Source organism: Tyto alba, unplaced genomic scaffold, assembly GCF_018691265.1.
Source record: "Tyto alba isolate M040663 unplaced genomic scaffold, T.alba_DEE_v4.0 Super-Scaffold_14, whole genome shotgun sequence".
In the NCBI taxonomy this organism is placed as follows: domain Eukaryota; kingdom Metazoa; phylum Chordata; class Aves; order Strigiformes; family Tytonidae; genus Tyto; species Tyto alba.
In genome coordinates, this window is record NW_024881276.1 from 11,674,231 (window position 1) to 11,701,642 (window position 27,412).

The 27,412-nt window shown below is 40.2% G+C and overlaps 2 protein-coding genes across 2 annotated transcripts in view; one reads left to right on the plus strand and one right to left on the minus strand.

The window, feature by feature from the left end:
- BMX (BMX non-receptor tyrosine kinase) overlaps positions 1-22,903 on the plus strand; it is a 32,146-nt gene extending 9,243 nt beyond the window's left edge. Inside the window, 14 exon segments of the mRNA XM_042788263.1 lie at positions 616-677; positions 6,167-6,345; positions 9,382-9,438; positions 10,208-10,262; positions 12,846-12,929; positions 13,586-13,709; positions 14,128-14,202; positions 15,545-15,716; positions 16,657-16,873; positions 18,540-18,604; positions 19,547-19,665; positions 21,654-21,734; positions 21,737-21,810; positions 22,829-22,903. Coding sequence (XP_042644197.1) covers positions 616-677; positions 6,167-6,345; positions 9,382-9,438; positions 10,208-10,262; positions 12,846-12,929; positions 13,586-13,709; positions 14,128-14,202; positions 15,545-15,716; positions 16,657-16,873; positions 18,540-18,604; positions 19,547-19,665; positions 21,654-21,734; positions 21,737-21,810; positions 22,829-22,903 — 1,439 coding nt within the window.
- Positions 22,904-25,943: 3,040 nt separating this feature from the next.
- Positions 25,944-27,412, minus strand: part of ACE2 (angiotensin converting enzyme 2) — a 29,161-nt gene continuing 27,692 nt past the window's right edge. Inside the window, exon 19 of the mRNA XM_042788706.1 lies at positions 25,944-26,750. Within this exon, the coding sequence (XP_042644640.1) occupies positions 26,630-26,750 (121 nt within the window). The 3' untranslated portion in view covers positions 25,944-26,629. The remainder of the gene's footprint in view (positions 26,751-27,412) is intronic.

Sequence of the window (27,412 nt, forward strand, 5' to 3'; positions counted from 1 at the left end):
GTATATTGAATGCTTTGTTTATGACTGAAATAATAATGCATGCAGGATAATCTTCTGTATCTACTCTAAATTTGTTCCTGAGGATGCTGAGATGTGCAGAACACAGGGAGACTGTGTGCATAGGGACGAGTCCAGACAACGTCAGTCTTGTAACCTCTGGGTAATTGAAAGCAGTATTTCTTAATCACTGCTTCATAGACTAAAAGTTTCAATGAAACAATTTGAAAAAAAAAAAAAAAAAACAAAAAAAAAAAAAACCAAAACAACCCAGAATAAAAATAAAGCATACGTGTGTTTACCTGTGTATGCAACCAAATGAGCTAATAGAACTGGGAAAACCACAGAGCTAAATACAACCACAAATTGCCCTGATTTGTATTTTAGCATAGATGAAAACAATGGTTGATGGTTTTTTTTAAAGATATTGAGATGGTGCTTGAATTAAGAGAAGGTTGGAAAATACAGACCTAAAGGATGATGATACCTCAGGGAGGTGAAATGTCAGCTGTCATGATGTTATTGTTGCCACTGTATAGATCTGCAAGTGAGAAAGCCTCAAGAGATAAAGCCTTAGTTAAATTCATGGTATTTTATTTAATTCTCTTTCTCTTCTAGATGTGACTCTGTGTTGCACAACTGGGTCTGTGAAACCACTGCCTCCAGTCCCTCAGATGTTGGTAGGTGAAAACTTTTGAGTATCTGGCTACAGGGAAAGACCCAGCATCCAGGTGGAAGGGAGGGAAGTGAGACGGCATGAAGAGTTGCAAACAGCCACTCACTGGAACCTGGTGTAGACCTCTAATCTGCAGTGCAGACTCAGCGTCCTTGTGTCCACCACTGTGTCAGAGGGGACTCATCTTCCTCCTCCCTGTGGCAAACTGGGAAAGTCTCAGCCATATTAAATTCATTGTAACATGCTGATGGCAATAGTGGCTACAGCCCTTGTAGGGATGTCTTTTATTTTATACACTTATTTCCAGTGGGACCAGGGAATGCCATCAAAATCAGCTCTCTAGTGTGCAGGAGGTGCCCATTCATAGAAATGCAAAAAACTGCCCTCCACCACCCTCCCCAGTGAAAATGGTGCTTATAGTACTTGGGGAAAACATTGTAACTGAAGATGCGAATGAATACAACTGATTTGGGTGGGTGAGAAATGGTGATGAAATGCATTTATCTCAGGCAAGTCTCAAGCTGTGCTCCTCTGAGGTTGGGTCAGGAGTACAGATGCCTCTTTAGGAATGTCTGTTTAGCACAACTTCACAGAGGCAGCCTCTAACTTAATGAATTGGGAAGTGCACCTGAGCTCTTTATGTGCTCTTACCCAAATCTTGACTTTATATCACAGAAACCCAAGAGTGTGGTGTCCCACCAGCAACCACTGGGCTTTACTGTCCATCTAAGAAAGGCAGGCTTTCACAGACCCAAAGAGACAAACAGGACACCAAAAAGTACTACTTGTGCTTGATTCAGCCTGAGTCCTCTAACACAGCAGCTGCTTGATGAAGAAAGTCAACAGTTGGCAGGATTAAGAATAAAAGTGAACTGGCAGATCTGCTTCTATGCTTCTTTCCTCATCTATCTCATCCTGTACAAATACAAGGGCAATCATGAGATCTTTGACCTTAGTTTTACCGCCCAACCTTTTAGGAGGTAACAAGGATAAAAGAATAGAAGAGACCAAAGTGGCTTAAGTTATGATGTTTTATGTCTTGGAAAAGGACTAACAGTATGGTCTGACTGTGTATACACACATAATTACACAGCCTCCTGCAAATTAAACCAGATTGGGTTTCAACTCATGGGATTTTAAAATCTGTATTTCCAGCTTTATTTTAATTTGTCTTTCTTTCTGTATCTTTAAAATACAGTCTCAGTCTATTTTCTACCTTCTGGTTGGTAGCCAACCACAATGCATCAGGTCTCTCTCCCTTCCCCTCCGGAAATGAGAAGGGACAGAGAGCCAGGCTTGGGGTTCGAGATAGGACTGGGATGGGGAAAAATACCCCTTTATGATCACGAGCAAAAGGCAGACTCGCTAGGGGAAGAAAAAAAAACCATACATTTATTACAGACACTAACAACACATAACAGAGTAGGACAGTGAGAGGCATTGCCACATCTTGAGAACACCTTCCCCCCACCCCTCCCTTCTTCCCGGGCTCAGCTCTGCTCCCGATATCTCTACCTCCTCCCCCAGTGGCGCAGGGGCAGGGAATGGGGGGTGCAGTCAGTGCTGCCACTTCCCTTATCTTCGGTGAGGGGAGTGTCTGGAACTTGTTCCTCCTGCTCCATCGTGGTCCCCCTCTCACAGGAGACAGTCCTCCACAAACTTTCTCCGACATGAATTCCTCCCATGGGCCGCAGTGTTCCCCACACTGCTCCGTCATGGGTCACTAACTTCCTCTGACTGGATTCTCTCCCACGGGCTGCAGCCCTTCCCGAGCTGCTCTGGCGTGGGACTCCCCCGCATGCTGCAATCCTCCCAGCACTGAATTACAGCAGCGAGGCTACCTTTTCCCATGAGACCCCGGCCTTCTTCAGGCACAGAACCTTGATCAGGCGAGCAGGACCAACAGGCCATAAATCAACGTCTGCTCCACCGTAGATCTCCATGGGTAGCAGGGGGGGCCACCCTGCCGTCTCACCACAGGATACAGGGGGGTCTCTTCTCTGGCACACCTCCCCCCTCCTTTCTTCCTCCGTTCCTCCACTGACCTTGGTGTTCATGCAGCTGCAGCAACTCCTCCTCACAAGTCCGACTGCCCGTCACCATGTCCCTTCTTAAATACGTTATCGCAGAGGTGCAGCTGATTGACTCAATTTCCCAAACAGAAGTGGAGCTGACGTGGAGCTGGGGGAGCTTCGAGAAGCTTCTCACAGGGGGCCGCCCCGATAGCCCCCTCCCCTGCCACCAAAAAACTCCACCACTCACTCAACCCAGGACACTGTTAATCAGAAAGTAGCTTAAAGAAAAAGAAAAAAATGCGGAATTTTTATGTATACAGTTGACATGAACAGTCAGGGCTTTAAGAAACACATAGATTATCAAGAGACGGAAGATAAAATCACAAGAGCTGTAAAATGGATCTTTAAGAAAAACTAATAATAAAGACTTGGAAAGAAGCTATGAACAAAGAATCTTTTGACATTTTTTCTGATAATGAGATTTGAAAGTAATAGCATTGTGAACATGCAGCAGCATAACTTCTTTTGAATACCGTGGTCTGTTTTGCCTGGCTTCCATCAGGAGATGCTTTGTCTATCTGGAGAGATCATCAGTCATGCAAATCTGCTGCTGAACATGCTGGCTTCTGCTAGGTCTTTATGATTTGTTTTTATTATCTGCTTGAGTTCAGAGAAGTTATTTTGAAAGGGAAATTTTAAAAGCAGGGACATGACAGATTTCAGATGGATACTTCTAAAACATGTTTAGTAAATGCAGATATAATAACTGCCACATCTGGTTAGAACAACTCAACTTAATTTTCCCAAGTTATATGATCTAGTCAGTTTAAGAAGGCTAATACTGGCTTCTCGTGGTGAGAAACAGTCTATATGTAGTCACAGAGCTACTTCTATAAGCCCTTTGCAGATTTTCATTATGTCCTTTTCATCTACTCAGTTTGATCTTCAGAGCACCACTGTACCCCAGCCTTCCTTCTGCCTACCTCCCAGTTCACGTCTCTCACCTCTCCAGCCTCTGCAAGTTTTGCTCCCTTGCTTTCTTCCCAACTGACCAAGGTCATTACATTTTGTACGAGATATTACTTTTGTATGCTTCAGCAACACTTTCAACTCTGCTGGTGCCTGGAACCCACTGTCTTTGTACTGGGAAACGGTTCAGGTAGGCCAGACCAATACTGCAGTAGGTCAGATAGAAGTCCACTGCGTGCACACACATATCTTCTTATCATTAGGTATTGGACAAGTTCTGTGGAAGCTGAAGTGATCTAGCACATGTTTCCAGCTGTACAGTAAGGGTGCAGTTCTGCAGATAGTAACCGTTCCCCATATGCACATTGCAGCTGAATCTCAGGTTGTCACCTCGATTCTTTCTAGATGACAGTGACACAGTCATCAATATGAAAACCCCAGTAGTATCATGGCCAGAATATTGGAAACAATAAGATCTACTCAACTACTGCTAGGAAATTATCTGGGGCTTTCAGCAAGTGTTGGGAATGGAAAACTGTATATATCAAACCAGAACATTAATCTGTACCAGGTTACAGATTAAGTCCATCCAGAATATTGCAATACATAAATACACATCTAGCAGTGAAACCCAAAGGGATGCAAATCTGATATTCTCATCTTTGGCTGATTCTTCTCCCTGGCAGGCTGGAAAAGCAAAACTCATTGCTGTGTTAATAATTCTCTATACCATTTAGTTTGGCCAATGCTTTGAAATTTCTTCTGTTCATACAAGGTGATGAAAGTTCTGCCAGAGGATAACGCTCTGATCATTCCACAAGCAAAACACAGTAAATCAAGAAAGAACAATTTAATCTCCAGAAATTACCAAGGCCAAATGTCATACGTGCACATCAGCTCATAAGCACCTGTACTGAATATCAAATGCTTTAAAGAGAAAACAGTTTAATCTCTGTAATTATCATTTTCTCCATCTTTTATGACAACTGCAGGAAACTCTAGTTCTGTCATTATTCCAGAAAGCAAATGGGCAGTCTAAAACTTGAATCCTGCCATACACAGGCCCTCAAGCTATAAGCTCCTTTCCACTGATCAGATATGACTTTGTGGGTTCAAGTAGCAGTACTTGATGAGTAACAGACCTACTTCTAGTCAAATTAAGAGTACTCTGATATGAGTGATACCTCTTTAAAGAATGAGTATCTTCACTGGACCTTAGTGAGATCAGATTGAGACTTTGTGTGTTTGCAGGAAGAGATCATGTGTGTCTTCTGGCTCAGTAGACTCAATCAGGCATTCATTTGGCTCTTTGGTTTCTCCTTGTTTAAATTAAGTAAAGAAATGTCAATAAAGAGAAAACAAACAAACATACAATGCCATGGGCACTTGGATTTAAAGGAATCACAGCCCGTTTTAGGCCACTTGGCATTCTTCCCCTGCATTGCATCACAGTGATTTTCAATAATAAATAGGTGGCAGTTGGAGCCTTTTCTCCCAAGTCTTTCTTATTTTCCCTCATCCTTTGCTTTCAGTGTTTAAAGTGTACTTTACTCTGCTTTTAAAGAACTGTGATGTCTGGATTTTCTCAGTTATGACATTTCCCCTATTTCTAAATGCATTTCAGTGCCTTAATTTTAGATGCTCTTTTGTCCGTGATTTGATTGATGTCACCTAACTTTAATGTCAGTCTTCTCATCCAAGTAATTCCTGTGATGAGGCAGACTCTTCTGTAGGATGACATATTTCACATGAAGACACAGGTCAAAGCTAGGTAAGATGAATCACATAGTTATGTACCTACACTTGTTTAACTCTGCACAGGGAAAGTTGGGCACCAAGGAATGGAATTCCTTATATCCAACATGCTTAGCAGAAAAACATCAATAAAACGAGGTAAAGAAAGTGCATGATTTAGAATTAACAAAGCTTTTTGCTTTCAGTGATTAGCAGTAACAATTGACTAATATTTGTTGGGCTTCATGTTAACACTATTGATCAAAAGTCATTCAAAAAAACAAAGTTATTTTATAATACTCTGATGGGACCTTTTGATACAACAGGACGTCATTGCACTTAGTTATGGTAAAGCACAATTTGGTCATGTGGTGCCCAAAGCAAATGAATTGCAACAGCTCATTAAGTAGTATCAGCTTCAGATAGGTGTCAAGCTTTTGATAAAAGTCAAGTCTATCACGTAATTCTAGTACCGAGAGCTTCCTATTACAGCCATGTCAGCCTCCACTCAGAGTTAATTGTTTCTGGTGTCATTATCATGGAATTTGGTTCTGTTCTCACCTGTCTCACAAATGTGAAAAACAGTATCTGGGCTGTGCTTCTAAATGGATGAGGTAAAGCTGCTTGTCTGTGCCCATCTTCTTAGCTTTGATTAATTTGCTTAATACCATTATACATGTTGAAGATATAAGTGATTATGTACATGTCATGTGTTATTTCTTACTGTACCCTGTGCTGCATCTCCTTATAATTTTATTCCCTCTGTCTTCAAAAGTGGAAGCGTAGAAGCCTGCCTCCGGTGATATCACCAAACAAGTCACTCCTGAATATGGCTGTGGCCCAATGCAACTATGAACCTGAAGGAAATTCAGCTATCCGGCTTGTCAGAAGCAATAAATACTATGTATTGCAAGATGAAGATTCTGACTGTTGGAAAGTAAGGGATTTGGAAGGGTAAGTACGCCCTGAAGAATACTTCTGTTCCACAGCCATGGTCTTCTGCATATCTCTTCTTCATAGAAAACAGGATCTATGTTAGAATTACCTTAGTAACTTTTAAGCTTTGCTCTAGAAGCCTCAATGTCTTCTGTACAACTCCATTTTCATTACCATCCTTGGCTGCCAGGTTGAGTAAGATTTACAACAGTCACTGCCTAGTATTCTAGCTAAGATAGTATCCAGTGGCCTTATTTTTGATATGTAAATGAAGAAGGGCCTGTGTAAATAGAAGCTATCTATTTTTTCCTAACTATTTAGTTTAAGTGAATAAAAAGATACAATCTCTCCTCACAAATGTTGCCTCTTTTGTGTACACAAACCATCTTTAAACCAACACCATTACTATTGCAATAGCAGTGACAACACTGGAGACCAGTGAGAACTGCTGAGGCACGTATCACTTCAGTCTCTCCCAGTTTAGCAATATTTTTCCACAAAGACAGGGCACCCCCCCATCCTGCACAGAGTTTAATTAGTCTCTTTGAGGTTCACAAGTGGAGGAATCCCCTTCAGCAACTTAAGATATTTTTCATTAATATCCAGCTGAGGCAGGAAAGAGCATCTCTTCCCAAAGTATTAAATGAGAAACAGCTTTAGTAGCACACTGGAGACAAAGGCAGTGAAACAGTCAGGAGCTGCCTGGAAGAGATAAGATTCCTTGTCTGTCTCATGATGGATATTAACTGAGTTTGATTTTATATACTTGATAGAAATGTGGAAGGGAGGAATTTTTGAGCTAGGGGATGCTCAAACTCATTTGGAACAGAATGAAAATACTTGAACCACTTATAATTCACTGATTAAGTTTACAACTCCAAGAAAACCAACAAATAAAGCAACCTTAACTTAAAGTAAAGGTAACTCACAGTATTGGCATACTGTTCTGGATAAAGAAAGCAGCACACAACCGCAGCAACTCAAAGACAATAATAAATTATTAAGCTGTGCTCTTAAATGCCTTCACTGGACTGTTTATGGCTATGTAAAAGCATATGATACAGATAGCTCTGTTTATAGAGCCTGAGTAGAGGGCTCTAAGACGAATGAAAGAGTGGAGAGAGATAAAGAGAAATGTGGGGCATTTACGGTTATTTCTTTGTCTTGAGACTCTAAGACTTTTGCAGTATTGATTCTGTAAGGACAAGTCACATATACTTCATAACAAAACCTTTAAATTCTGCTTGAGAAAAGATGGAGATCATGTTTTCTTGAATGTGGTAGGAACGAACATCAGGATTTACCTGTTTCACCTGTTTTCATGCACTCGAATTTTTATTCTCACTCTACTGAAATCTATGTTAAAGAAACTCTTCCTTTCTGCGTCCATCCATATTCAAATATACAATCTATTCCCCCTATTTATTTTTCTGATGGGCACAGCATTCAGCCCACTCCCTTACAACTACAGATGCCTGTTGGCCCCCATAACTTGGGTCCATTGTGCCATACTGCCAGCTGCTTTAAGTGGGAGCTCAGCTGTACATATTCACTTAGCTTAACTTCTCAATTTCATCTGGCATTGTGTCGGGAAAAGCACTGAGCCTTCCTACTGACTTTCTGCGTTCAATCTGGGATACTCCACTGGCACCCATCAATCACTGGCATCCTGCATCACAGAAACTGTGATGGCATGTAATGAAACTGTCGAACAGCTGTTCCAGTCTTCCATATGATGAAGCCAATTGTTGAGGAAGAAGCCATTTTAATGAATAGCGAAAAGAATGCTTTATTGAAATGTAATTTTCTAAAACAAATTACTTCTGTATTATTCTACGTGGTAAATAAAAGCATAAAAGTTTTAACCATAAGCATTTATGTTAGTGGCATTCTAAAAAGTGACTCTCTGATTAATCCCTTTTTCCCATTTTAAGTAACCAGATTTAAGATGCAGTCGTGTATGACAACTAAACTGTGAGCTGTTCATTTTGCAGGAATGAAGGTTTTGTACCGAGTACTTACTTGAGAAAGTTATCTCTGAATGATGATGAGCCAAGGTGAATAAATATGCAGCGTTCCACTGCTTAAATGTTTTCCTTACCACTCTAGTAAGGATAATACCATATTTCTGGAATATTTTTCATTTTAAATAAATAAATGAGTACTAAGCATAAACTTTCCTGAAAGGTGTAGAATCAGATACAATTTATTTTCTTGACTCATACATTAATGCAAAAAATATCAGTTGAAAATCTTGATTTCATTTAAATAAATAGGGTTTCGTCACTGACTTCAATGATGCTGGGATTTCAATCATCTTTGTACTCGTATTTCAGCATTAAATCAGCCTTTCTATCACTCTCATGCCACTGTATGTATGTACAGAGTAAAGGGGATCCAGGTCTGTCAAAGTGATACATTAGACCCATCTTTTCCTTTTTAGTAAAATGACATGACATTGTAAGCATTAAATGTATGCCCAAGTGTTTGAATGAAAATCTGACAGAAACATAGAAGATTGTGTCATAGTAAACCATGCTGATTCAGAGGTTCCATTAAACCCCTCCCCTACTCTTACAGTATCCTGTAAAAGGCAGGAAAAATAAGAATCATTACTATTTCTGTACAAGAGATTATTTTAGGGCCTCTTTTTCTGCCACATGAACTCCTTCTGTTGTCTGTCATGCTAAGAACATTTATTTGGAAAGTCTATGGTTGTGCAGTTTTGGAAATCTTCCATGTCAATTTTGAAAAGGTAGATGCAATCTCTTCATAAGGTCACTAAAGGGATATGTAGTTTCATTGCCTGTTACAGCACGCACAGAGAATATTTGGCTTTTCGACACATTACACAGTGCAGGTGGGAAGCTGTATAAGTGTTTACCAAATTGTAAAAATATCCAGACAATTAAATATGTCTCAACCTTTTGAAATATTCAGCTTAGACCATGGCATAACTACTCAAAAAAATGATGTAGTATGACTTTTAAACCAACACATGTATTTTTCATAGCTCGTTTTTCACAATTTCCACATGGCTTTTTGTCTTTGCAGCAAAAACTCCAGTGTCAGCGAACAGATGGCAGAAGAGCAGAGTATTGCTAAGCATGAGTGGGTATATAGACTGTGTCTTCATAAGAACTAAATGACTCTTTGGGCAGACACTGTCATTCCACTTCACATGTCCACTATACCCAAAGCAATGGTATTGTATGTATGGCTGTCATAATAATGTTAATAGATATTGTCATCAGCAACATCACTGCCCATAGATTTCCAAAGACTTTAATGTATTAGTTTTCAGACAAAAAAAAAAAAAAAAAAAAAGGCATTTAGACAAATCAGTATAGTATGTTAATAAAGGGATGCTTCACATAAGTGAACTGCTATTAAAAAGGCTTCATTAGAACTCCCTGAACTGACCTGACACAGCATGTTTGGCTTCTTTTCTCCATTTGGGATCTCTCAGTTTACTTAGATATTATGGCAACCAGAACATTCAAGATTAGAGGAGAATTAGGCACCTCTCAGCTTTTAGGGAGACAGCTGTGCCATGGTCTGCAGGAGATAGAGCAAACTGCCACAGCGTTAATGTTGCAGGATTCTCCTCCAAGGATTTTGTCTAAAATCAGTCACAGGGTGGGCCCAGATATTGCAGGAGGAGACCCACTGCATGGATGAGAGGAAGCAGGTTGGAACTGGTGGTTTACTTTTTATCTCATGGCCTAAAATAACACATGCAGGACAAGTCCCAAGTCTACTCTTTGGCTTTTAAAATCAGTTTTGAAAATATTTATGATGTCTGGCATTTTTCATGTGTCTGCTGTGCCTTATTCAGAAATCAGCCTGTGAATAATAAACCCAACATTTCTCTTTGCAGTTGGTATGCTGGCAATATCTCCCGTGTCCAGTCTGAGCAGCTGCTCCGTCAGAGGGTCCTACATACCCTTTATCGCTTGTATACGAACAGACATGGAAATGTTTCTGTGTCTGTTGTCTTTGCTATACTGTGTAGCTAGAGGATGCTGATGTTCTTCAAATAGCTGTAGTATTGCAGAGTGTTAGAAACTCCTGTGCTAACTTGGTATTGACAAGCATACCTTCAAAAATGCCTGGATGCATTAATGGCTCTTCCACATAAATGAAGAAACGATGCATCTCTAAAATACACTTAGAACAAAGCCACATGGTGCATTTTTCCTCAAGGCTCTGCTTTTTGGTTTTACATCTAGGCCTGTGTTGTTTGCTCCAGTGTGTCTTTTTCTGCAGGTCAGTCTAGAGGAGTCCTCTGTGATGGTTTTATGATATACAAGTGTGGAGAAAGAAGTTCACCCAGACAAGCAGACAACCCTGAGAAATCTCAGTGCTATGCCCACTGACCGTTGGCTGGATGCAGCTGACCAGGAGCAAGGGTGGAGGGCACGACAGGGCTAGTCAGGTGTACAAGCCTTTACAGCAGACAAATGCAGAAGGACTTGTCCATGCACCTTTCTGGAGGGGATCCAGCCTCAGCCATGTTTTGTGCTCGAGTGTGTTTTGTAAACAAGTTTTCATCTTGTGGCTAGCTACTTTCTCACAGCCAGTCTTATTGGTACTCAGCCACTAACAGCTTTGATATAATCCAAGCCTTTGGGAGCCTTGGCTCAGTGTCATTCCCCTTAGACCTGCAGCATAGGTTAAGGAATTAAATTCAAATGTGACAAATCACTGGAGAAAGGCAGTTATGTCCCAGTCCCAAAAGGTTCTGCATACTCCTGACTCCATTTAACTTTAAGGGAACATGAAGTTTCTGTTGAACTTCACAGAAATGAACCTTGGTCTGTATGTGAGGTTCTAGATGCCTTCTTTCCTCCCTGTAAGAGCCATTCCTGGCACATTAGAGGTGTGGCTGTTAAATGAACTCTGAAAACCAGAATTTCCAGCCCAGTATGGTAAACTGTTAACAGAAGTACACATGGATAGTGAAACTTAGGACTGGAGTATCACATAAAGACTAAAAGTAGTCCAAATACAATAGAGTGCAGTGAAAATCTTTCTACTTATTCATTAATTCAGAAATACTTTGACATTAGAAAATACATCAGTCTAATACATTATGTAAAGGAACTCTGTGTGGTGGATAAGAGCTCTTATTCAGGTGGGATGTATGTGGCAGTGTTTGGGTCTTATAACGTATACCACTTCTGGAGGGTACATGAGAAAGGATGGGGTTAACAGCTCTCCATCTCTCCATTTCTAAATATGTATCTGTGCACCAAAACAAAATTGCAGACTACTTGCTTCGTGTCTGGGCTAGGGTACAACTCACCTAATTTTAAACAATTACAGTGGGATACCATGACCAGTTGTTCTGGGTTGAGTGAGTGGTGGAGTTTTTTGGTGGCAGGGGAGGGGGCTATCGGGCCGGCCCCTGTGAGAAGCTTCTCGAAGCTCCCCCAGCTCCACGTCAGCTCCACTTCTGTTTGGGAAATTGAGCCAGTCAGCTGCGCCTCTGCGATAACGTATTTAAGAAGGGACGTGGTGACGAGCAGTGGGACTTGTGAGGAGGAGTTGCTGCAGCTGCATGAACACCAAGATCAGTGGAGGAACGGAGGAAGAAAGGAGGGGGGAGGTGTGCCGGAGCAGAGACCCCCCTGTATCCTGTGGTGAGACGGCAGGGCAGCCCCCCCTGCCACCCATGGAGATCTGCGGTAGAGCAGACATTGATGGCCTGTTGCTCCTGCTCGTCTGATCAAGGTTCTGTGCCCGAAGAAGGCCGGGGTCTCATGGGAAAAGGCAGCCCCGCTGCTGTAATTCAGTGCTGGGAGGATTGCAGCATGCGGGGGAGTCCCATGCCGGAGCAGCTCGGGAAGGGCTGCAGCCGTGGGAGAGAATCCAGTCGGAGGAAGTTAGTGACCCATGACGGAGCAGTGTGGGGAACGCTGAGGCCCGTGGGAGGAATTCATGTCGGAGAAAGTTTGTGGAGGACTGTCTCCTGTGAGAGGGGGACCACGATGGAGCAGGAGGAACAAGTTCCGGACACTCCCCTCACCGAAGATAAGGGAAGTGGCAGCGCTGACTGCACCCCCCGTTTCCCTGCCCTGCGCCACTGGGGGAGGAAGTAGAGATATCGGGAGCAGAGCTGAGCCCGGGAAGAAGGGAGGGGTGGGGAAGGTGTTCTCAAGATGTGGCAATGCTTCTCACTGTCCTACTCTGTTATGTGTTGTTAGTGTCTGTAATAAATGTATGGTTTTTTTTTTCTTCCTCTAACGAGTCTGCCTTTTGCTCGTGATCATAAAGGGGAATTTCTCCCCATCCCAGTCCTATCTTGAACCCCAAGCCTGGCTCTCTGTCCCTTCTCATTTCCGGAGGGGAAGGGAGAGAGAGGTGCTGCATTGTGGTTGGCTGCCAGCCAGGCCCAAACCATGACACCAGTACTTGACATTACACTTTAAAAGCCTGAAGTTCACTGAAATGCATCTCAACCTCATTGTTCCTTGTAACCTTTTTTTTTTTTTTTTTTTTTTTTTTTTAATTAGGGGAAAGAAGGTGCTTTTATGGTTCGGAAATCTAGCCAAGCAGGAATGTATACTGTGTCTGTATTGAACAAGGTTCCTGAGTAAGTATCCAAAGAATGTGTACCATTTCTATGAGCATGCTATGGGCATGCTGCTTGGTGTCACCAGTCAACAACAAAATCTCTACACCGTGCTAAAAGTAAACCTCGCGCCCGTTCACATCATATTAGTTATTTGAACTCGTACATGACAGTGGATCCCTGAACAGGGGAATGGAGGTCCAGAATTATCTCATCTAAACATAGGCTTGTAATAGGCACATACTCTAGGGGAATTCCAGGGTCTGAAGAGTGAAAGAGAAAGAGGGGAAAGGGAAGGGGAAAGGGAAGGGGATGTGAAAGTGAAGGGGAAGGGGAGGGGGACTGGGAAGGGGAAAGAAGGAAAGGTGTTCAAAATTAGATGTAGAACCATGGCAAGGTCAGTATATGAAAGTACAAGTACTAAACATCAGACTACATTACAGTATATAGCAGAAGTCTCCAATGAGCTAGGAGCCTGTACTGCAAAGCCAGAAGTTGTTAAGGGGGAAAAGCAGACTGAGGTAAATGTAACAGTCTTCCTGGTGACATCTACTACATATTTTGTTATCTGGCCAGTGGGAATGCTGTGGTTCATTCAGCAACTAACTAATTTATTAATGCATGGACTAGAATGCACTTTGCAAGGTTTTGACATGTACTGCACTTTGTGATGTTTTTCAGAAGTAAAAAAGGAGCAGACATTGACATGTGCATAAAACCCCTGAGAACAAGTATTACCTCGCTGAAAATTGTTATTTTGAATCAATTCCCAAGCTTATACACTACCATCAGCACAACTCAGCTGGTAATCCCATATTCTCTCTACTTGATTGGCTCTATCTGAGGCTTCTGGACTTCTCAGCATTATGGTGAATCTCTTCCAATATTGAATACTCTAAATCTTGAGACGTCTTTTGAGAGAATTTGGGTGGAACTTGATCTAACATATTCACAATCAATACAGTTGCTTTCCTTTGCTGTACAGTGCTTTTTGGTATTGTACTACCTCTTCTTAAAACACCTCTACTGGACTAGCCCTTAAGAAAAGAACATTTTCAATCTTGTGAAATGATGCAGCAGCTGCTGAATATTGACTATTGAATATATGTCATTACCTGGATGGTTGTAACATTGCAGACAAAGGGGAGTATTAGTTTCCCTGTATTTTCTTTGATTTTGGAAGACTCATGTGTATTGTGACCTTTAACAGTTTTTCTTTGTAGGTATGGTGACAAGGCTCTGGCATGCAGCATCTACGCAAGTAAATAAACTACCACCCACAGCTTCATTAGGAAATGGTATGGAGATAGCTTTCCTTTTTGAAACTGGTGTCAGTCTTGGACACCAAGAAAAAAAATAAGCAGAAAATTATGACTCTTACTTCTTTTAGGCTTGCAGGAGGTTGAAGAATCTTTGTTTGGTGGCCATTTCTGCTTGTCAAGGCAGGAGACAATGTGAGAATTTAGAAAGGATGGTCTTTAGGTCAATAGTTCCTTCTGTAGTTTCCTCTTGTCTGGTGTAGCATTGAAGCTTTATGGTTCTATGAAACAGGGTATCCCTTCCTACAAATGCATCTAGTCTACATCCAGGGCAACGTGAATGAAAAAGAATTTTAAATAAACTTTTATGTTGTGCCCTTTTTAAGTCATTTTATGTCAGGTCTTATATTAACTGTGCAAGACCTTGCCTGCTTCCTTCCACAGCACATCCGAGTCATGCCCATTCTTCACCTTTGCCACATTACCTGGCAGAGTAATACTTGTTCTCCAATCTCCTACATAAAAATATATCATCATCTGATGCATAAATCTTTCTCAAATCTATTTAGAAGGCTTAAACCTAAGCAGTAGCAAAAAACACTTGTAGGAAGTGCAGTCTCCTTCCATAACACAAAACAAGGCTGAGAGACAGATATGTTGCTTCAGTGCTGCATGGTTCTGCAACCCTCCAGAGAAAACAACAGCACTGCATGTGGGGGATATGTGTCTTAGTTTGGGCTGAAGTAGAGTTAATATTCCTTTTCAGGGACTAGATGAGTGCAGTGTTTTGGATTTAGCTTTGGGTTTGGTATGAGAAGAATGCTGATAGCACACTGATGTTTTCAGCTGCTGACGAGACTTCAAGGACTCTCCGACTCCCCATGTCCTGCCCATGCGCAAGGGCACAGGGAGCAGGGAGGGAGCACGGCCACAGCACCTGACCCTAACTGGCCAGTGAAATATTCCATATCATGGAACGTCATGCTCACTGTATAGAGGAGGGGTGGTTGGGAAGGAGCTCTCTCGCTTCCGGGATTGCGATTGTGGGATCTTGGTATCTCGGGGTCGCTGGCCGGGAACGGGCTGGGTATTGGTTAGCGGGTGATGAGCAATTACGCTGTACATCACCTGTTTATATATCTCTTTTTGTTTTCCCCCATCATCGTTATTGTTCTCATTTTATTGCCATTATTAAACTGTTCCTATCTCAGCCTGCGAGTCTCCCTTCAGCACTCTAATCCCTCCCCCATTCCCAGGTGGGGAGGGGGAAGGGAGAGTGATTAGCTGCGGTGGTTGGTTGCCGATCAGGCCCAAACCACAACAATATGACACTTGCATTTGTCCATTTTTTTTGCTCAAGAAATTTCTTTTGTCCCATTAGGAATGTGGGAGATGAAACAAGAAGAAATTGTCCTGTTGAGAGATCTAGAGAGTGGTCAGTTTGGAGTGGTGCATCTGGGAAAGTGGAAGGGACAATATGATGTGGCCGTAAAGATGATTAAAGAGGGAGCGATGTCAGAAGATGAATTCATAGAGGAAGCTCAGACCATGATGTAAGCTATGACATTTCTTAATTATTTGGAAATAATGATGTCTCCAAACATTAATCAGTAATGTATAGCACACACATGAAAGAGAATTTCCTCTTAAATATAGCCTTAATTAGCAGTGAGTACATCAGGCACAAGCTAAATAGATAGCCATATAGGATATTTGAAATATTATCAGAAGAACTTCACAAAGATCGATACAGTCATCTACAAAGCTTTCAATTAACATCTCTTCCACAACTTATGTCACTTAAAACTCTTTCACTAGCATTAGTACAGAAACAGTTAGAAAGCTGTTCCTGACATCCTGCAGGTAGGATTGAGAGACAGATCAATAACAGAAATGCCAGAAATACAAATATAAGACTTGAAGTTTTATTCTCTCTCTCCAAAGAGGTAAGGATGTTAGAATTTCCAGTGAAATTCCATGAGATGATAAACACAGCATATGAATTCAAAAATATTTCTTGTATCTTGTATCGTGAAGGAATGCACTACATTCCTGTCAGTTAACCATTTGATATGATCAAGTTTCTCAATGTGAAAATTTTGCAACATGCTTTTAGTAGAACCATTAAAGTAGACCTTATCATTTATTAGTCCTTAAGGTCTACAGTCCAGTCCACCAACTCAGATTTATTTTCTCCCACCAGTTAGGTTGCACGTCTACACTGCTAAATCCTATTTCGGGTTTTGACTATAAAGTTGTCATTTCTTCAATACTGAGTCTTCTTTTGATTGTCATCAATACTGAGTTTCAAAGTAGTCAGCAGAAGGACACTCAGTTCTTCTTGAAAAGGAATATTTGAAGCCTGAGATGGTACTTTATCCAGTCTCAATAATTACTTTCAGTATGCCGTATTAATATTTGAAGAACAAAACTTACAGAAATGCACAAGAATCTCCATTTATTCTTTGACTATTTTATTTTTATTTATTTCAGGAAACTTAATCATCCCAAACTTGTTAGACTGTATGGTGTATGCTCAAAATCATATCCCATCTATCTAGTGACAGAATACATGCCTAATGGCTGTTTGCTTAGCTACCTAAGGAGTCATGGGAAGGAACTACAAGCTCTTCAGCTTCTGGAAATATGTTATGATGTTTGTGATGCTATGGCATTTCTGGAGAGCTGCCAGTTCATACATAGAGATTTGGTAAGCAATCCCACGGGAGAAGTGGAACAGGGAAGGTAGGGGGACAAGTTAACACTAGGCAGTCCTGCCCCTCAGGATGACCCACAGCTCTGTAGGTGCTCATCCCAGAAAGCATCGAGGTCAGATGAACAGGAACACGCCGCTGGTTTGGTACAAGGCAGCTCTGGATGAGCAGCACTAAAGCCCCAGGTGAACAACGTGCTCTGCTTCAGAGCTGAGCTGACAAGTCCTCTACAGCACTGCATACTGTGCTGCTGGCATTTATGGGCTCTAGCCTCACGGATTTATGCACCACTTGGCAGCACAAACATCCAATTGTAAAATTACTCCACTGAAGTAAAGGGTTCTTTCCAATGATGCTGTAGTCCTCCAGGAGACTGTGGTACAACATTAAAGATTCGGGGCCCTTAGATTGTTTTCTGATGAGCTAGGGATTTATCTAACTGGGAAATATTTCTCTTATAAAACAAATGTGAACACTACTAGAAAAAACTGGAATTTACTCTGGTACACTGCAAGCAGGAGCAGAGCTTGGAAGTCTGCAACTACCTAGCTCTTTAAATATCTGCCAGTTTTCCAGCAAGTATTTCAAGTTGCTTTCAAGAAAGGGATTCGGCCTTTCAAGGACTTGGATCAAAAGTTTATACAAAACTTAGCTTTCAAAAATGCTGGCATTGGGGAAATAACTGTTATTTTACTGGTCTATTGAAAGTGAACATAGCCAAATTTCTGGTGCATTGTGCTTCAGAGTTAGTAGCAGTATTTTGCCTTCTAACTCCAGATGTTGGAAAATCTGTGTTAATGTTACAGCCTTGTTTAATTTTCCAAAAAGGGTGTAGTCTCCTCATGTAGCATTTTAAATGTCTTGTTGGTGCTCTCAAAGAATTGTCTTTACGTGTAAACAAATCTGTTAAATACATACCTCACCAACTTTCACACTCTGATTCAGAAACCAGGAGTATCAGACAACTTAAACAGCAGAATTCAAGTTGTAGATATAAAGTCAGTTTCCCAAAGACTGCCTGCGCACTATGGGAAAACAGAAATAAAACTTTGAGCTTGATTTCAGGTTGAAAACTGTAGATGCAAACTGTATCGCACAAATTAATAACCAGGCAGGCAGAGAATACAGCCTTAGATAAATGTTCTCAAGTGATCATTTGCAGAACTAGACTTATATTGAACGTCTCATAAATCAAGCTGTCCAAAACACCTTTCATTGCTCCACTCTGCTTATAGTGCATTGCAAATAATCCAATCAATGGTTTTCACTTTTTGATGTCTTGATGAATTCTGAGACTACTGAAGAGAACCCTGGAGTAGGATGCCATTTGAATGACAGGGTTTAGTTTCTGGCTCTGTTGCTGTTTTTCTAAGTGAACGTAGGTTTCTCACCTCTGTTTCCTCATCCCTCAGTGTCCTTAACTGTAAAGCTGGGATAATGGTAAAGGATGTTTTTCAATCAATAGTCAAAAAATGAAATAAGAGAGCTATTTACTGTTCCCTTATAGTTCCAAACTTAATTGCTTCAATCAATGAGTGTCATTATTCATGGATATGTTAGAGGACAGAAATTATTATTAGCAAATTATCAAGACATAACATTATTTGATGCTCCTCTTTGCATTATTCCCAGTCATCTCTTTTATCATATCTCTACTTAAAGGCTGCTAGGAACTGTTTGGTTGACAGCAATCTTACTGTGAAAGTATCTGACTTTGGGATGACTAGGTAAGTAAAAGAATTGAGACCCTTGTGAAACTATGATGTTAGTGTATATATAATTTACTGCCATTGATCATCCAGCAACTGGCTGTTAGGAAACTTAAGTTATAGGGTGTGATACAGCTATTTGTCTCTCCTTTCCATTAATGATCATAAACCATTATGAAGTTAGAATAAAGTCATTCTGCTATCTCAAAAAGTTAAGGCTTAAAAGCAAATCACAGCTGAGAGATTTCACTAGTAATGTTTGTTAGAGAAATCTGAATTTATTTCATGTACAAGATTTTCACCTAATTTGGGGGCCAAACATCTTAATCAGCAGCCTTAATGGAGAGAAGTTGGAGAGGATGAGCAACCTAAAGCACATGTCCTCTGAGAAGAGGCTGAGGGAGCAGGTTGTTTATTCTGGTGAAGAGGAGGCTAAGAGAGGATCTAAAAGCTGCCTGTAGCTACTTACAGTTACAAGCCTGATGGAGCCAAATAAGTCTTATCAGTGCCAGGTGATATAACATCAGACTTCAGCCACATACTGTAGCTTGGTAAGTTCAAGCTGGGCAGTAAGAGAAGTTGTTTCCTCAGGAGGGTGGTGGAACGGTGAAACATGCCAGCCAGGGAGACTACAACATTGCAATCTTTGGAGGCTTTTATGACTTGGCTACGCAGAGCCATGGCTGACATGATCTGATGTTGAGAGTAATCCTATTTGAGCAGGAGTCTGGGTTGGATAGCCTTACAACAGGCATGTCTATGATTCTGCATTATTTCACTAATAAGTTGATAGCAGTGATCTGTTCTATAGTTTGCAGCTGATGTTTCTATCAGGTAACCTTTGAAAATTTGGGATTCTACCCAGGCTTTTCTTAGGAACCTTGTGATGTACAAGGAAGAAGCAATAAATAGTACTTCTCTGAAACTTGGCCACAACCAAGTTTGGTTCTTTCCTTGTAGGTATGTTCTTGATGACTTGTATGTGAGTTCACTAGGAACCAAGTTTTCAGTGAAGTGGTCAGCACCAGAAGTTTTTCAGTACACCAAATTTAGCAGCAAGTCAGATGTATGGGCCTTTGGTATGTATGGAATTTGACATACAAATATGTATTCATATATGCCATTATATTTGAATTTCCTTTGCTTGTTAAGCAAAAATGCTAGACTTTTGCACAATGAAGGAATGTAAAAAGCCATTATAACTTATGCTCTTGTTTAATATTTTTATGTATCCAAGCCCTATCCTCTTTGGAATTTTAGCCCTACTGGTTTTCTTTTAGGTACATAGAAACTCTGCCTGCTCCCCATTTGCTATATATGTGTTTAATATGGCAAAGTAAACTGTTCACAGTTGAGATCAAACGATATCTTTGGCATATCTAGACCATAAATCAGTGCTGCCCAAGTCAAAAGAGCTTTTCTGTTAGTCGCAGAGGTCAGAGTGGACTCTCTGCATAAACCAGCTATGGAAGAGAGTCGGTGTGAGCTCGGACTCTGTATCTCAGCAAAAATAAGATGTGTTTGCAGATCACTTTCTATCCAGGAATTTCAAACATTTGAACTTTTACTTCAGTGGTTTTCAAGCTATGATTTACAAATCCCTGGAGACTGCTCAGTGTTTCCAAAAGTCTGAAAAAGGTGTCAAAGGAAAGGAAGCCTTTTGTGAATGGGCTTAAATTCCACTTATATGGATTTACTCATCCAGTAGGAAAACTTTGGCAGCTGTCAAGCTGATGAAAGATTGGCAACCCACTGTTTTTGACATTGAACTGTCTTGACATGAAGTGAATAAAACAGGTGAAAGTGTTTCAAAATGTTAGGCTGCTTCTTATCTTTAGCTTCAACTAGTCTCCCAATATTAACAACTCTGGTAGAGAAACAGCTCATTCATGCCCTTTATAGGTTGTTTATAATATACACGATTAAATCAGAAGTTGTTTTTTCTGCTGATAAGCTTTCTTTTTGCTCTTATCAATGAAATCCTGGCTCTAGATTTTATTGTCATCAACTTCAATATTTGAATTAACTTCAACAAGAAAGATTATTTTTCCTTAGAAGGTCTTTCCTCATTTTAACACTAACCACTGATGCAATGGAAGCAAGGGGAGAGCAGGATCCATCAGTTCTTGTTTGGTTGGTTTTAACCAATGAGTCTTTAAAGGGCAAAAAACTGGACTGATCTATTCATATCCCAAAAGCAGACATCAGAAAACAAACATTTTTTTAATGTTCTCATCAGAGAAAGCTGGGATTCAGGTACCATTTTATTCTGAACCTACTGTGTTGTTACAATGATCCAGTCTTCAAGATGAAGGGAAGTCATAGTTCCAATAAACTTCTTTTTCAAAAAAGAAATCACTCCTGTCAGTATTATATATCATTGTGAAATAAATATTTCACATTTTTTTTTTACTTAATGTTTGGCATGATTACCATATGTTTAGTTACAACAAAAATTGTTTATTGCAAAGCTATCATTATGAATTAGTGATTATGATATTATCCAGTGTTTCAATTGCTTCATTGTAATCCAATTTTTATTATGTATATTATTTTATTATTATTTATTATTATGCGTAACCGATACTATTAGGTATTTTTAAAACTTTCTGATACCAAAGGAGTGTATGTCCCACTCACTTAAAAAAATCAATAACATTTATCTTATTATTTTATGAAAACATAGATACCTATAGCTGCTATTTTGTTTTTCCTTCCCTCTTTGTGTACACACACATACATGTTTAAGAGGATGTTTGCATGCATTTTCTAAAAAACTCAGTCCATGGATAGCTGTCTTCAGTTTTCTCTATCATTGTCCACATTAAATATATTTTATAACTAACTTTATTATCTAACTTTACCTTCTTCTGCAGTAGAAGTTGTTTTATATCTGAGTACAGAATCAAACTTATGAGTCATCTCCATACTTTTCTTTGGACAATATTCTCTGTAAAGAGTCTGATTGGTTATATGTTACATGTGTGTCTTGTGCTGAGAAAAAGAGATTATCTTGCATTTCTTGACTTTCATTTCTTGAATTCTATTGCCATTAATATTTTTGCAGGTATCTTAATGTGGGAGGTGTTCACTTTGGGAAAGGAGCCCTATGAGCTTTATGATAACATGCAAGTGATTGAGAAAATTTCTCAGGATACAGACTTTATAGACCACAGCTGGTTTCAGACATCATCTACCAGATAATGTACAACTGCTGGCATGAGGTATGTATATCTGCACACACAAAATGGAGAAAACAAAGTAATCGGAGTTACCAGGAGTCTCTGTTGATAGCTGAACTAATGTTCATAGTGAAAAATATCCCTTATAAAAGCCATGGCTTGCATTGTAGTACATTCTATATAGCAGTCCAGTTCTGGACATTGTTAGTACAGGAAACGGGGCATAAAGGAAGATTGGATCCCTTCTTTTCAGAACCATATATTTAAGTAAATAGCAGCAAAATACCCTTCAACATCAACATAATATACAGGATGGGATTCTTTTCACCTAATTATAATGGTTTAAATTTTGGTGCTGAGCTAAGCTAATTGGCTAAACGTCTTCCTTGTTTCCATGACCATTACTGGCACCTTTCCATGGTCATTTGTCCTTTCTACAATAGCCACCACAGAATAAAAGATATCTGCTTTCCTATACAGAGATCTTAAACAGCAAATGTAGGTGAGACCTCTACCTTTTTAGATAGATAAAGTTATGTGAAATAGCCCCACCCTTTAGAATGAAAAAGATGTGTTACCCCATCTGTGAGTCTTCTAGAAGTTGTAAGTCAAATATTGCTCATGCTCATTTTATTTTGAGAGATCTGCATCTTCCCTGACAAGAATTATCCTGATTTATTGTTCCTCTTCATTTAAATTTTAGTCAACTGTCTGTGGACCATGACTTGTTTCTCACAAGCAACAAAGAACTGTTTGGCACATTGTTGGTGATAGTGTGAAATGACAGTGATGTTTTGAAGGGGGGGGGGGGGGGGGGGGGGTGGGGTGGTTAATATAATTGTCAGAAAAATTAGAAAACTTATATTTGAGGACGTGTTAATTCAAAGAAAGAAGATTAAACTACCACAACATAGATATAAAAAGTAACTTTATTTACCTCATAATCATCACTGTCTTTATGAATTTCTGCATGCTAAAATCAAGAAAAACTAATGCAAATTACAGTTCCTGAATTATTTCAAAATTAAATAACCATGCCCATCATCTTTGCTTCATTTAGCTACCAGAAAAGCGACCTACCTTTTATCAGCTCTTGCCATTTTTTGAGGCACTGAGAGAAGACAAAAGAGATTGAAAAAGAAGATTCAGAAACAGATGACTGTGCATACTGCTTGCATACCACCTGTCTCCTGTGCAAGAGCTAAATCTGAAATGTGTCTGACATTAGCCACCCCTATTATTCTGCATATTAGCGTTCTTCTCATTTAATCAGGGAGCTGACCAAGAAGAGTATGGAGAAAGCTTTTGTGGCACTCTGTGGGTGGCAAAATTTGGAAGGATAATGTGGAAGAATATAATTCATTTTGTTACCATTGTCTCAAAAGACTTCTCAGACACTGACATATATATACCCATTGTGTGCACTTCTTCAGTGTTTCCAAGCTGTCATTATTTGGCCTTAACTGGAAATGTAAACAGGGAAATATATGCTTGTTAGGTTTTCTGATTATCATAACTCTTCTGAATGTGTTTTTTCTTTGTAATCACTTGAAGCTGATGCCTGAAGTCAAATTTAGAACTGCTGAAAGTGACCGCAATCTAAATATAGTTTTGCTTTCAATTACTTAGAAATTACTACTGGTAAAATACTATATCAGTTTGCTTACCAGTACTACTGACTTCAGTTTCAGCCCTCAGAGTGTACATTTGATTTGGAATTTATTCTCAGCTACGTATCTATTTGCAACTTAGTAACAGCTGAGGTGTTTACTGGAGTGTTAATGCTTCCTGATACAGGTAAAAATAGAGAAAAAAATAAAGTTTTATGCAGAATTCTATGGTCATTGTGATAGTAAATGGTAAATTTCCTGATCTCTATAAAACCTGAAGAGCAAAAATTTTAAGAGAACTGAAAATGTTATTAATATAATTGCTTGGCCAAATATTTTACTACTGAGGAGGTGAAATTTGGCTCCTGATGTTAACACTTAAATAAGAGCATGCAACTTTCAAATGTGCATAGCACTACACAAATTAGTGCTAACTTCAGTAAGTCTAGAGATACCAAATACGTTCGAAACTACATAACTATAACAGAGGCGTCTAAACTTAGACACTGACATTTATAAAATGCTGATCTTATATGTATAAAATAAAGGGGGTTTAAAATAAAGTAAGCTCTGAAAAAAAAACTCTCCTCTCTCCTTATATTTGAGCTAGTTCAGCGTGTGATGCCTCTAAGAGTCCAAGTAGCGTCTGCTTGCCCTTTCCCTGCTGGAGCTGGCCCAGCCCTAGCAGGGACCCCTCTTCATATCCAGTCTGAGCTCACTAAGCTAAGTTTAGGTGAGAAATGCAGGGTGCATTCATGTGGGGAGAGGGGAGAAAGAAATTGAGGTCTCTGGCCAGCCAGAGTCTCCAGCACCTGTGCTTGCTGGCGTTGCCTGGTCCCAGCACTGGAAGCTGGCTAGCAGAGCGCACCCTGCCCACGCAGGCACCTGAGAGGTGTTTGAGGGAGAGCAGCATTTGAGGTCATGCACATGAAAAGAAATATTGGGAGGGACTCTTTTCAGGGGGTGTCATGATAGGACAAGGGGTAACAGTTTTAAACTGAAAGAGGGCAGATTTAGATTAGATATAAGGAAGGAATTCTTTCCTGCGAGGGTGGTGAGACACTGTCCCAGGGTGCCCAGAGCAGCTGTGGCTGCCCCCTCCCTGGAAGGGTTCCAGGCCAGGTTGGACGGGGCTGGGAGCACCCTGGGCTGGGGGAAGGTGTCCCTGCCCATGGCAAGGGGGTTGGAACTAGATGGTCTTTAAGGTCCCTTCCAACCCAAACTATCTGATGGTTATTTGATTCTATGGTATGACGTTGCTTGTGCATCAAGCTGGGCCAAGGAGTGCTGACCCAGAGAAAGGGTCAGGAAGGAGTGCTGACGCAAATAAAATATGAGAGTAGAGTGGGTCCCCCCAGCACAGAGGGTGTGAGGTATTGTTGGGGCTAATGCATGCAGCTGATTTTTATATATAAACATTGTCCTTTTATTTCTGTTCTTCCAACATCCTGCTGTAATTTTTTAGTGGCTTGATGTGTTAGCAATTCTGAATGCTGTTTTTTTGATTCATAGCACAGCTTTTAAAATTAATTGCTCTTAAAGGAAAGCTTTGCCTTAATAGAAGTGTTAATCTTAACAACAGAACTGAAGATGGCTGGTATGACTAATTACATTATTTGATTGTTTCCAGATTTGTCATTCCCTTTTTCTGGTACTGCACAATAAGTGGGAAGACCACATATAGTTGAATTATTTATCTTTAAAGTTCAGTTAATGTACTAAGGTTTGCAGATGTTATGTCAATGGGATATGTGGTGTAGGTAGGCAACTTAAAGAAAAATTATTTTTGTTCCTTTACATTCCTGTGTATTTTGCAGTTAATATCATCAGCCTACCATTTTGAACAGTCTCATTTAAGGGTCTTGTCTCTTAAATAGGAAATGAGTGTGGAACATTAGGATAGTGTTTTGTGAGCCCATAGTCTTCAGCTCTGTGTTTTCAGTTATATGTTTGACCACTTTCTAGAGTTTCTGATAATTTTGGAGGCCCGTGAGTTTAAGAGTCCACGCATTTGCTGAACATTTTTCATGCAGGCTCATGTTTGCTACTGGTTCTTTGTCAGAATTCAGGACTGAGTAGACACCTTGTGCCTTTCAGTGGCCCTGGTGTGTACGGAACAGCAGGTGCAGCACAGGACCTACAAGACACAGAATCATAGAAATGTTGGCTGGAAGGGACTTCTAGAGGTCATCTAGCCAAAATTCTCACTCAGAATTGGACTGTCCCCATGGCTCGATCAGCCATGCCTTTGTCTACCTGATCTCTGAACACACCTAAAGGTGCAGATCCCACAGCCTCTCCCAGAACATGGAATAGGCAACCTGTTCCAGTGCTGCGCTACCCTTCTTGTGAACAGCTTGTCTTTTTCAGGTGCAATCTGAAGCTCCCTAGCCTCAATCTACCGCTCCCCATCTGTAATAGTGTAATTTGTATTTGTAGTATGCAATATTTCTAATGCAGTATTTGTAACAGTGAAGACAACGGCTAAGGTGCTGGGAAAAAATCATTTAGTATTAAGGAAGTTTATTCAATTTTTCGATGACAATATAATACAGAGATCTTTCCTTTTTTTTTTTTTTTTTTTTTTTTTTTTTGAGGGAGCTTGGGCTATTTGGTCTCTACAACACTTATCAAGCAAACAGTTAGAAAAATAACTTATGTTACAACTTCCTAACAAAGTTCCAGTGCTTGTTAGTCTTCATCCAGTATCCATTTTACATTGACACAGATTTCCTGAAGGTGCAAAAATTGCAGTTATTTGATATCAAACTGAGTTCTTCATCACTAAGATTCTTCTGGTGGTCGGGTTTTTTTCTCACTGTCTATTAGATACACTTCTGAGGTCTCCATATGGAAAGATCAAGATGTTCCTCATGGGCATTAGGAGTGTATGAGTTATTCTTATGTCTGTCTTGATCTGTATACGACTGTATATTTTCAAGCTTTTGTATCTCATTACAGAGAAAGAGAAGCTGGATACAGCATACTTATGAAAAGCAGCACAAATAGTGTGCAATATTATGCTCATAATTCATAGAAAAGCCACAGGACACATATATCTTCAACTTTTGCATGTTTTCTATTTACCACATAAACAGTGGATTTAGTTGCTGTTGTCTATGAACCAGTAGCTTAATGGTCAAACAGAAGACATTATGTTTGATGACATCCATAGTGTTTTGGTCCTTGTTAGGCATTATTGCTAAAAATTAAATGAAAAACCCAGAAACCCTTAGTGTACCCAACCTCTTCTAGAATGACGTTTGTGTCTCTTCAGATGGTTTAAAACCCATGTTGCTTTTTCCCTCTTCTTTGTAAGGGTTCACATCTTCACAGTTTGATCCTGCTTCACTCCTACTTTCTCTTGCTCTCCTGCAATGAAAATTCATTTTATACTAGAAGCTCCTGTTCTGTTCAAATCCTTCTGGAGCCCCAGAATCCCCTACTGTAAAATATACTGTGTTCAACTGGAAGTATTTTATAAAAGGAATTGTGTTGGTTTTAAGGGGAACTGTAGAAAAACTACTACATTCTTAGAAAACCCAATAATGGAGAGACTTAGAAAACCCAATAATGGAGAGACTTAGAAAACCAACCCAGCTAGACTGATGTTAATGCGATAATATTTAAGGAAAAATACATTACTGGATGGCCTCCGACAAGATTATTGAAAACTGCAGGTGCTGATGACTGTAGGCAACGCTGCTGTTGGAGAAGACACTGTGTTCCCAGCAGGCCACTCCATCGACCTTGCAGCAGGGTTGGCAGAAGCCTGGCCACGCCACAGCTCTCTGTGGCCACAGCGTCCAGCTGCCTTGGTTAAACTGATGATGAGGGGGAAATTGCACCATGGTGCCAAAACTGCTGTGAACTGAAAGGCAGGGAGCTGAACCTTTAGATATCACTGTTGATGGGAGGGGGATAATAAGCTTTAATTCCTTAACTTGCCTCAGTTAGATTTGGCAGCTTATTTGTAAGCACTCTGATGGTTCAGTCATTGTGACACCTCCCAAGGCTCATGATCAGAATATCAA